The sequence below is a fragment of the Metopolophium dirhodum genome, chromosome 1 (assembly GCF_019925205.1).
Source record: "Metopolophium dirhodum isolate CAU chromosome 1, ASM1992520v1, whole genome shotgun sequence".
NCBI lineage: Eukaryota > Metazoa > Arthropoda > Insecta > Hemiptera > Aphididae > Metopolophium > Metopolophium dirhodum.
Genome location: NC_083560.1, coordinates 77,697,701 through 77,709,831, shown reverse-complemented (window position 1 = coordinate 77,709,831; position 12,131 = coordinate 77,697,701). Strand labels below are relative to the sequence as shown.

The following is a 12,131-nucleotide window of genomic DNA, read 5'->3' as shown; positions in this document are numbered from 1 at the left end:
GGAACAATATTTGCGTAAAAGTATATTTAAAGAAAATCTTTTTTTTTTTTATGACTATTTAGATAGTAGAACTTCAACGATAGGTATCCAGTAACTGAAGTTAAATTGAGTCCCAAATAATATGTCAAGAATAAGTAAATAATGAACTTAGTATTATAAGCGGATTCGGCTAATATTGTGACTGGACAATTTCTAATAGTTACTATTATGAAATGTTGTTTTTCCGATAAATTGATACTTAGTTTATGATTTGTCTAACATTTTAATAGCTACCTAAGTAATGGATCTAAATCATAAAATGTTGGCTGCAGGCTTAATCTTAGTACATATTTGGTCTTAGTGATGAAAAATGCTTCGATACATAATTTTATATAATGTTATAAATAGTGAGTTATGAAACCAAACCATGTTTTTTGTATAATAAATTAATTGGTGGCATTTTTCGACTAACCTCGGTCGGTTGTTGATCTTCTCCGTCACATGAAGTGGCTGAGCACATATTATTGTCATGATCATCATCGTTAAAGAGGGACAGAGTTGTAAGAGGATTTTTGATTGCATCACAAGGCGGTGAGTGCAAAGTTCCAATTGACTGCAAATCTTTATCGGAAGTCGAGAAAGAACAATTTTGGATCCCAACCCCTTTTTTGAGGGACATCCGGCTTGTTTTATTGTAATGGCGTATAATATGGTATGTAGGCACTGCAGAGAAAGATACGGCAGGTAACGACAAACGAGTGTACGTGGCGGCTTCTGATAATCAACTGTATGAATTTTATCTGCTTAAATATTTTGCAAATATGTGTTGTGTACTTGTGTGTACGAGTTTATAATATTATATAATATACAGGATGTTCCAAATTGTATGTGAAAGTAAAATTCAGCATGCCGTATTTAAACTTGGAAAAATGACTGGAAATTCTTTTTGAACCGTATAATCGAGATTAATTTGATATTAATTAATTTTTTTAGTAATTAAAAAGGGATATTTTTTAGGAGGACTTCATTTTAAAATTCAAAAGAAAACCAATATTTTTTAAGTATAATTCATAAGCACTTTATTTATTAATTCATTTTTATGGGTCATTTATATTTATGCGTCAGTAATTAAAGAAGCTATTTACATTTGAATTTCGTTTTTAATTTGTATAATGCCGCCCATAAACAATAATAATATTATACTTTGCAATTCTGTTTTACGTTAATATATTGTTGTGCAACACTGATAATCTTCGCTCTATCCAACGATAAATGTATTACAGATATAAAACGCCGGTATATTAAATTAATTTTGTTATAACTTCAGTCAAATCACATTATTGAATTTATAATTAAAAAAAAAGTTGGGGAAGTAGATACCGCTTTGCAGTACATAATACGTCGTGTGGGTCACTATAGTAATGGATGTGTTCAATTTTAATTCAATGATAATATTATATACAACTGTAAACGAAAAATGATTTTGAGCGAAGACGGTGCAGGCTACATTACGAAATATATTATTTTGTATATTTATATATTGCTATTAAAGTAATGTATTTTACTAATAGTACCTAATACAGCGTGGTTGAATTGATTTTTTACAAAAACATTGCATTTGAAAATATCATTGTGTGTACAAAGTTTAATAATATACTTTAAAAGTTTCAAGTACCCATAAATAGTATTTTTAAATCACAACAAAATAAATAAAATCGTTATTCTTCGTTTAAATATCAAATTTTGCCCAAATTTCAAATTAAATTATATATTTTAAAAAAAAAAACTGTGTTTACGATTTTTTTAAGTATAATATGAATTGTTTTTGAAAATCTTGTTTTATATTTTCAGTCTTTATCTATAAAAATTAAACATTTTAAAAATAGTTTAACTAAAAAATAATTTGTACATTTTTAAGATTTTGATGAATTTCGTCAACATTTTAACTTCAAATGCTTATGAAAAAATCTTGCTTATGTATCTTTAATAATTTTAAGCTTCTATACAACAATAACTTATAAAAAATCGTGTTTTAAATTTCTTAGCTTTTTAACGAATAGTTTTTATCGATATTCTTATTAGACAAAAAACTAAAAAAAATTAAAGTTGAAAATGTCTATCGAAATTATTAAAAATATTTTTGTTATTTTCAAAAAAAAGTCAAAAGCAGGAATTATTATCGGTGGCATGGAGGGAAAAGCTATCACATGGTAAAGTCACACAATATATATACAATATTAGTAAAATACATTACAAATTATTGTTGTAAAGGCATTTTAATTTTTAAACTGCAGTTATAATATGGACTTTTATAGCAGAATAGTTAAATCAAATCACTACAAAGCTAGATAATGAGTATATTAGTAAAGAAAGCAGCCTGTAAATAACAAAAGCTCATACATAATCATAAATATCACTAACTGCTGACATTTTACAAATTAAAGCCAAAATTAAAATGTGGATACCTTTCAATAAATGACACATCAGAGTAAACGACCATTCAAAATTCATTAAAAATTAAACTATATAGGTACCTACATAAATATTATTTCAAAATTATAGGATATCATTTAAAATTCAGAAGTTATTCCTCAAACGTTCCCCTTCTAATTATTGAAAAAAATATTTAGTTTATCTAATTTTGCTGAACTATATGATTCCAAATCGGTTTTGAATAGTAAATATTTTCCTTGTTTTAATATTTCATAGTTAATCTGCTGTCACGTTAAATTTGGATCACCCTGTATATCTATACGAAGTCACATATTTTTATAGTGGAACATGTATAATTACAATTCATTATAGTTATTACCATTATTATTAGACGCATCATAGTTGTTAGAACTTTGAATGTCGTACTTACGATTTATCTACATAATATTGTATCATACCGATATAAACTATAATATTACATAAAACACTATTAATTGCGTTCGTCGGAATCTAACCATAATGAAAATATTTTAAAATATATTAAATCGTACGTCGTTGTATATGACGTATTGAAGTACATACTTACAGAAAAATGTATCATCTGATTATAATAGCTGGTATAGGCGTATATACTCATATAGCTAATAATGTAGAATCATGAAATTTTTCTGAAAACTGCATTACATCAATACATAATATATGTTCCTAGATATATATAAACATGGATGTTTGGGTGTCTATTGACTCAAAAACTACTGGACCGTTTTCATTAAAAGTTATATCAATAGATTTCCTGAGACTTGGAGAGTGTTTATCATAGCATACTTTGTTAACCCACATAACTACATAAGTATCTAATGGATAGCTCATATTTAGTTTGTCGTTGGTTACATAACATTATTATATATTACTATTATAATCAGTAGAAATATTGCATATACCTACATATTTTTACAAATATATTTATAAAAAAGAAGTCTTTGGCATGGACAGCGCTTGGTGGCATAGCTAGTAATGTATATGAATAATATATTTTTAACACCAGACGTGAGCGAAATAAATAATATGTACTACAATATTTGAAAAGTTGTGAAGTCAGGCGCGTGACCCGATCATTCCACGTTGATTATCGACCATGAATCCGGAGAGTATAGCTAGTCAGAAACAAAATTTGAAAATTTGAGTCCGTAACGAGGGGATGAGGTGACGCGGAGTCGTCATTCCAACAAGCGGAGTGTTAAATAACTTAAATGTTTATAAAATGATTTTTAACAAATTTTTGGCCGTTAGGGCCTCTAAAAATTAATTACAGATACGTAGATCTGTTGGAGTACGCAGTAATGGCTCCCACGATATACACAAAAAGTCTTTCTCGTCACGTTATCAATTGGGCGCTGTTCTATTTCTATTTAAAAATATGAGTTTAATTGTGAGTGACGTTATGATTAGTGAAAAAAATAAAACATTTATTTTTATAAATGATTTTAAATTTTGTTTTCATAAACTATTGAAAAATGATATAGAACGTTGGAAGTGTTTCAAAAAAACATGTAAGTCCTATGCTAAATTAAACGACAAAAATGAAATATTGGAACGTCCTACTGAACATAACCGTGAAAACGATTCTGTAGACATTTAAACAGACAAAAATTAATCAATAATTTAAAACGAAAGGCAAGAGACGATCTCTATGATAAGCCCTTAAAACTCATTCATAGGGAATTATCAAATGTCGTACCGACATTGACCAGTTATGATTTAACTTTAATTCGCAAAAATATGCACCACGCCCGAGCATCTGTAATTTCCAAGCTGCCAAATAATATAGTGGATTTACATAATTCATTGAAAGAAGAAAACATCAAAAGTAACCAAGATGAAAAGTTTCTATTAGTTAACGACTATGAAAATAATATATTAGTTTTTTCAACAATGACTAATTTGAAGTTCTTAGGTCAAGTTGACACAATATTTGTTGATGGAACTTTTAAAAGTTGTCCTCAGTTATTAACACAATTTTTCACAATTCACGGTTTATCAAATGGAAATTACATACCATTAGTTTTTTTTTTATTAATTGACGAAAATCTTGAAACTTACAAGAAAGCATTTCTTCATCTAAATTCAGAATGTATAAAAAATAATATTAATTTTTTACCGAAAATGTTATTTGCTGATTTCGAAAAAGCATTATTTGTTTGGCCATCTGTCGTATTAAAAGGATGCCGATTCCATTTAGGCCAGAGTTGGTGGAGAAAAATCCAAGCTCTAGGTTTGAGTAATGAATATATAAGCTAAATTCAGTAATAAGCAATTACCTAAAAATATTTTTTTGGTCTCCCTTTTTTGAAACCTAAAGATGTAGAAAACTGTTTTACCGATGATATAGTATCAATTTTACTACAAAATAAAAAAGTAGAAACATTTACAGATTATATTTTAAATACATATATGTATAACCCCCGATTGTGACTTTCCTTTATGGGCAATGTATTCAGGTTCAATTACACGGACAACAAATAGCTGTGAAGCTTTCCATTCAAAATTTAACGGTATGTTTTATTCTGCTTATCCAAATATCTACAAATTTATTGATGTACTTAAAAACGTATAAAAAGATACTAACATAAAAATTCGCAGCAGTAGTCAAATAAAGAAAATAAGACGAAATATGTGAAAAACAAGAATTTTTAGGAAAACAAATGATTAAATACGACTTGAACGCGAAATAACCCGTTTTGATTATGTAAAAACTGTATCGTTCAAATTTTTACCGAGGTATAAATAATTGTATATTTTAACTTATGTTTGTTGCTATTTTTTTACTTATTCTTTTATTTTTATATTTAACGATGAAAACAATATTTTTGATGTACATAATTACGAAATTATAAAAAAACAATATTTTTAACCTACCTTTAGCAATATAATATTTAATGTTGCTATTGACTGTCCTAAGTCTGTATTAAATGGGAAGGAAAATAATGTATTTGTTGAAATATTAAATTATAATTTATTTATTTATTTAATTATAATTTATTTATCACTCACAAATTATTGTATTGTTATATGTTTGTTGTTCACTGTATTAAAAATCTTTTTTTATTAATTCAACTTAACATTGTTTGGATTACTTTGTTAATCTCTTCCATTCAACAGTTTATACATCGGACGCAATTAATATAGTTGTTAAATATTATTGGGACGCAATTCGTATGAAAAAGGGATCTTGGGACGCAATTCGTTTGCTGTGGTGGTTCGGGACCTGAACGCGGCGTAAGAACTCCCGGTCAGCCGGACTCGAATCTCGGAGCGTAACACGCGTCTCACCTGACCACCAAGTGGACCTCGGACCGGATACCGGACGCTCCATAGAAATATTGCTTATATAAATATGCAAATATATATTTTTTTTAAAACAAATCTTTGTCAAGGTCAACTTTAGGCGGGACAGCTATGATAATATATATTTTAACACGAGTGAACGGAATAAATAAACTGTACTTCAAAATTGGGAAAGTAGTTAACTATACAGACGCTTGCCTAGGTCGTCCCGCGTCAATTACCGATGGATACGGAGAACTATGGAGTATCTGGTGAGAAACGAAAAAAAATGAGTCCTTAATGATGGGTGGGGGTGAGAAGAGTGTTTATTCAGTTTAAGGCGAACGCCGATATATGCCCGTTAGGGTCTCTAAAAATTGCCTACGCACACAATGTTTCATGTCCACGTGGCGGGGTATTGGTTAAAGTTTTCAACTAGCAATAATCGCACCTCGGATTGACCTCATCGGTTACGATATCGCCACTGCGCAAAGCTAAAGATTCCGACGATCGCCACCCGTGCGGGGCTCGAGTGCGGAGTGCGGACGTCCGGCCGACCGAACACGGATTTCGGAGTGCAGCACGCGTCCCACCCGACTTCCGAGCGGACCGTAGACCGGAAACCGGACGCTCTGCCGTCGGGACAGCGGCTGGCTGTGTCGGGCGCTGTGTGTTAGACGCCAGCAATCGGCGTTTCGCGCGTCCCGCCCGGTGACCACAAACGCGCCGTCCAGCAACGACATCTATCGGTACGGATTGGCGCTCATTCGTTTGGAACGGCCGTCGTCGTCGCAGACGACTTCGGTTATCGCAACAGTTATCCGCCAGCCGAAACGATTCGCTTTCGATTTACCCACAGTAATATTATTATTACTATCAATATTTAAATCACCATTTCCGTAGCGATAAGTGGGGTGTTTTAGTACAGACAAACTTGGGTAACTCGAAATTGTCGATAGGCACCTTGAACTTTTTCCCGGTCCCTAGAATTTCCTATTATTGTATTATCCTTGGATAACTACACTTTTTGATCGGTCCTTCAACTTCGAGTTAAACAAGTCCGCTTTTATAAAATTTTTATTTACGAGTAAACGAAAATAATTTTGTTTATATTATTTGGTATTTACTGTCCTGGTTCGCGATCACAAATAAAAATAACAACTAATAATTATTAATACCCAATAATAATTTTAACATTACTACGGTGAAAGTGCCTAACCTATTATATTATTATACTTTCAGTATGTCGTATTGTAATATTGCGATTTGTGACCTACCTACCGTACTTATCCGAGCTCTTGAGTCTTGAGACCCACCTGTTGTACGATATGGCCTTTTAAATGCCTCCCATCGTTAGGCGACAGTGGTCGTTATAATATTACAATATTCGAAAATGTTTAAATCCAATAGTTTATAGATTAAACCGTACTATTTAGTATTCCGCTTTTCGAGGGCGACAAGTGTAGGTACTTAAATATCTATAGTTAAAAATGTACCTTGTCACATATTGTATCTACAAAATTATTTTAAATTGTAATTTAACTGTAGGTACACCTATATCTATATCATATAAAACACATTGTTATAGGTACTGCGTTTTTTAATTTCGTTATATCATATAAATCAAATTTTGAATCAGTCATTATAATTTTATAAGACGAGTTTAAAATTTACATTTGTGGAGTGTAATGACACACTCTGTTATCCAAAACTTATTAATATAATGTAATATTATATTATATTACATTAACTAATTATAATCACTCATAAGATATTCGAGTTTAATATTATATTGAAATTAACAATAAAAAATGATAAAAATTGAATTGATTTTTTTTTAAATCTTGTTTTTAATGGGTAGGTATATAATGAATTTCAATGATGTTTAGTTCATATTTCCAATTATGTTGATACTTTTCAAAAATAAAATTAGTATTTATCTTTTCAAGTATCTCCCTGTATTTTATTATAGATAAGCTAGTATTTAATATTACTACATATCTATGAAGTATATATCTAAGAGTAGGTCCTATATGCATGGGTATTGGGCAGTTGAAAATAATAAATTAGGTTATACATGATGTACATGATGTATCAAAGTTAAATAACATAATGCATTACACATTTTGTAGCTCGTAATCAGTTACCTACTTATTTTACAGTGACATTAAAATGTAATTAATCCGTGTAATTAATCCTAATTACTGTCACTTTTCTATAAACGAAAAGATAAAATACGTGTTGAAACAAAATACAACTAATAACAATTCCGAATTATTACCATTTTCCTATAAACGGAAAAATTAAAGGTGTGTTACTGTGTTGGAGTGTTACTCAATATACCATCTCTATAAACGAGTTTATATATATATATTATGTATTATAATTAATAGTACCTATACTAATTTTGTGTAGAAATTGGAACATTTTATCAATTAGGTATATAAATTACAAATGGATTTTAAATCTAATTATGACTTAAGTTTGTTTCTACTACAGATGTTAGGAAAAAAAAATAATAATGAAATACCTACCTATATAGTTACTTAAATTCCAAAAAAAAATTTGTAATATTTTTATGTAAAAATCAATTTACTGATGTTTTGTGATAAATTATGAAAAAGTTGTGCTTTTTAACTTTTTGTGTTAAAATCATCTTGCTCATCTTTTTGCACTTTTATGATCTAAATGATCTTTTATGAAGTCTGGAAGGTGGAGGAGTGTGCTAAGACTAGTATAGGTATCTATTTTATTAATATTAATAGGTAGGTACCTTATAATATTATGTTTAGGTATAATTATTATATATAGGTATATAGTTACTGCGCGTTATCGACGTTTGTACTTACGGTCGACACATCACATCGTAATACCTAATAATATACAATTAAGTGTGATAGGTAGGTAGGTAGGTACCAAAGCAATCGATGTACAATGATTCGCAATCATCTTGTTACTAACTGGTAAGGTAAAAACCGGCACGTATTTAATTAGGTAGGTACGTCATTATTACGGATTCCGCACTCGGTGCAGGACCGGTAAAGTTTTCTAGTTATAAATTATAATATAAACGAGACAACAAATATTGCATTTATACTATAGGTCTGACCTACGCTGTTTACAGTGGATGGCTATGCGGACGCTGTTAACGTAAAAGTTACTTTCGTTTAACGCGAATAAGTCGAAAACAGTATTATTCAATAAAATAATATATTATTTTCAATGTACCTACTGTTGCAGTTGTACGGCATCAAAATAAAAAAAAACGGCTTTCGCATTTATTTTTTGAACAAAAAACCCTCACTAGTAGACTTACATAGTTTCGCCTATTCACCTTGACCTATAGGTACGGTGCGAAACCCACATATAATGTAATACACAATATAATATAATATCGATTATTATATTAATATTTATTTAACGAGAAAATAACCCAAAATAGAATCTACCTATATAAATATTTTATTAACAGGTAGTTAGCGAAAATGTATAAGACTCATAACATAATTTGATTTGTGACAAAGTACATCAACAAAGTTAAAATAAATAAATAGGAATACAAAATAATAATAAAAATAACATAAATATGTTCATTACTCAGGTGCATTGTATTATAGGATGGTAGGTACCAACCATGGATATACATAAAAAGAATTGGGGAAATTGTGAGACGGAATGGAATTTTAAAATTTAATTGGTAGAGCAGAGAGGAAGCATCAATGCATCAATCTATCAATCTTCATAAGAATCAAGCAATGGAAACCAAGTTCGACTCTACTCTTCCGTCAACTAAGGGGACGAAACCGAGTTCATTCATTATTAAGTTGTAGTTGTGTAATGATCAATACTCAGAACAAAGGACGCATAATGCAAAAATCTACTATGGACACGGTCTTTGTTATTATTTATTAATAACTTTTGAATAAAATTGTTTTCGTAATGACATTGTGTCACACTGTTCAGTTATGAATAGGTACCTAAGTAAAAGATTATGTAGTTAAAACACAATTTAATCTGTAATATGCTATGTATAATATCTTTCTAATCTTTGCACAATTTAATATTGTTTATAAATCATACACTGTTTTATGTTTATATCTTTGTATTCAAATTTAGATTCTGAGTGGAGTGATAAATGTACTGATTATGCAAACGATATTCTCCAATCTTTTTTGTTATAAAATTGAATCTAGTTAATACTTCAAGAGCGATCAAAAGTAAAAAATTCCCAGTAATTTTCTTAATAATTGGGAAACATGGTAAATCTCTACTAAAAATCAGTTTTTCACAAAATCGAATATCTTGTTTGGTCATAACTAAAAATTAACTAAGTATAATAGTTAATTGACGGTTTAGCCAAATGTTTATATTACCATCTTTACATGGTATAATTTTCAAAGTATTTTAATTATTTTTGAGCTAAGACAGTATCTATTTTCTTTTCTTTTAGTGTTTTTCTATAAATGTCAATAAAAAAAATTCAGTTGGTCAAAAACCTTGAAAAATTAATACAATGTATCACATACATTTTATTACTTGAATTAAAATAGTTGAGCGTAAATCCATAATTACTTTTTGGTAATTTTTATTTTAAAATGCTGATGCAAAATGTTGGGCTTGTCAAAACAGTTTGAAAATCCAATACTAGATTACAGATTAGTGTTCATTTAGTAATTTTAAAATATTAAATATAGTCAAAATTTATTTTTAAAACGCGAATGTTTGCAAATTATGAGGAAGTTGAACATTTATAAAATATTCAACTTTTATAGCTAAAACTAGAAAATGCAATAAGATGAAACCTAAAAATCTAAAAATTATAAATAGGTACACATTTTTTTTAGGCATTTGAAATTAAAATGTTTACAAAATATTGGGTATTAATTAATATCCATATTTTAGTTGTTTTGTAATAATTCAAAAAGATCTGTGGAGACTTGAAATATTGTTACGTATATTATTATGTTTTACTATATGAGAAATGCATTTTTAAAATATTTAGATTAATTTTAAGCTATTGACGAATTCACACCGTAACAGTAAAATAAATTAGGTACTATAATAGCAATATAAATGTATCATACAATATACTTTAACATATAGACTGAGAGACCGTCTACGTTCAGAATCGTTTTTCGTACCTATACAATTATTTATCATTGTGTTCAAATTTAACTCACACATAACAATGAAATATCTATACTCAATGACTAGGTACACTCGACGTCTCGACAACTACTTAACAGCAGAGCGGTTACCTATTTGGGCACTTTTTTTTTATCTCTACTTTTTCTTTAAATATATATTTTTAATTAACTATAGAGTGTATACTGTATACAATGACTACTACATAAATAAACGTCTTGTTTTAAATATTAATTTGTATTATTAATAATGTATTAATGATTTAATTTATTTATAATAATTTATTATAAACAATATTATTATATTTAGGCCCGTCGCTAGGGTACAAGCAAGTTATGCGTGGTTTCAGGGCGGCTTACATTTTTTTTATAGAAATTGAAGCTACAAAATCAAATAAATATTTTATTTTATAATTAAATACAAATCGGGCCTGATTATATTACTGATTACCACATGGCATACAAATATACAATAAACTTATAATCTAAAATATAAAGTAATAAATATTTTGTACCAAATTCAAATAATGTTCAAGGACAATATATTTTGACAAGAAATAACATAGGTACTATAATATTATATACTGTCATAAACAATTATTGATACCAAATATTTAAATACCTACCTACCTACCAATCACTTATATATATTTTATGATCAACAGTTTTGGATAATTTAAATTTACCACCGCGTTAGCTTATCTTAATTGCCTGTGAGCAATAATAATGTATGTATTATTAAATGTATAGCCGGGAAATTATAAATTTAGAAATATTTTTTCTAACTGACATTAATAAGCCACCTCACTCGTTTATCTGCAGCTTAGGTAGGTAAACATCATTATTTTTAACAATTTATTAAAACTATCTCCCCGCCACCAGGAATTGATTTTATATTAATATTTAATATTTAAATTTTTTTTTTTTAATATCAAATATCGAAAAAGAACTTTGTTAGGTATGTAAAATTAAGTTGGTAAAAAAAGATGAGTTTTAATTCATCAATAAATAGTTCTTACTACAACATTCTAATACATGGGTATTAATAGTTAAAAAGTTATCGTGATATCCGTTTAAACCATTAATTAATATAGTAACGTCATATGTTATTAAAAAAGTAATGACGTTTGAACTGGATTGTAACTTATCTTTTTTATAATATTACTTATTTATTATGATCACTTAATAATTGTTATGACATTTTTTTCAGTATTTGAATGAACACAATTTTAAATAAATATTAAATATCAT

General features: G+C 28.7%; 1 protein-coding gene and 1 non-coding gene across 5 annotated transcripts in view; both read right to left on the bottom strand.

Annotated features, from left to right (window-relative positions):
• LOC132935382 (venom dipeptidyl peptidase 4) overlaps window positions 1-12,131 on the bottom strand; it is a 77,194-nt gene that overhangs the window by 45,783 nt on the left and 19,280 nt on the right. The window contains exon 1 of one of the 4 annotated variants that reach the window (XM_061001922.1): window positions 452-751. The exons of the other annotated variants lie outside the window; for them this stretch is intronic. Coding sequence (XP_060857905.1) covers window positions 452-658 — 207 coding nt within the window. The 5' untranslated portion in view covers window positions 659-751. Of the gene's footprint in view, window positions 1-451; window positions 752-12,131 lie in introns of those variants that run through there. 4 annotated transcript variants of the gene reach the window in all.
• Window positions 6,094-6,232, bottom strand: LOC132937655 (U4 spliceosomal RNA). Its single transcript, XR_009663757.1, has one exon. It is a non-coding gene; the product is annotated as a U4 spliceosomal RNA (small nuclear RNA).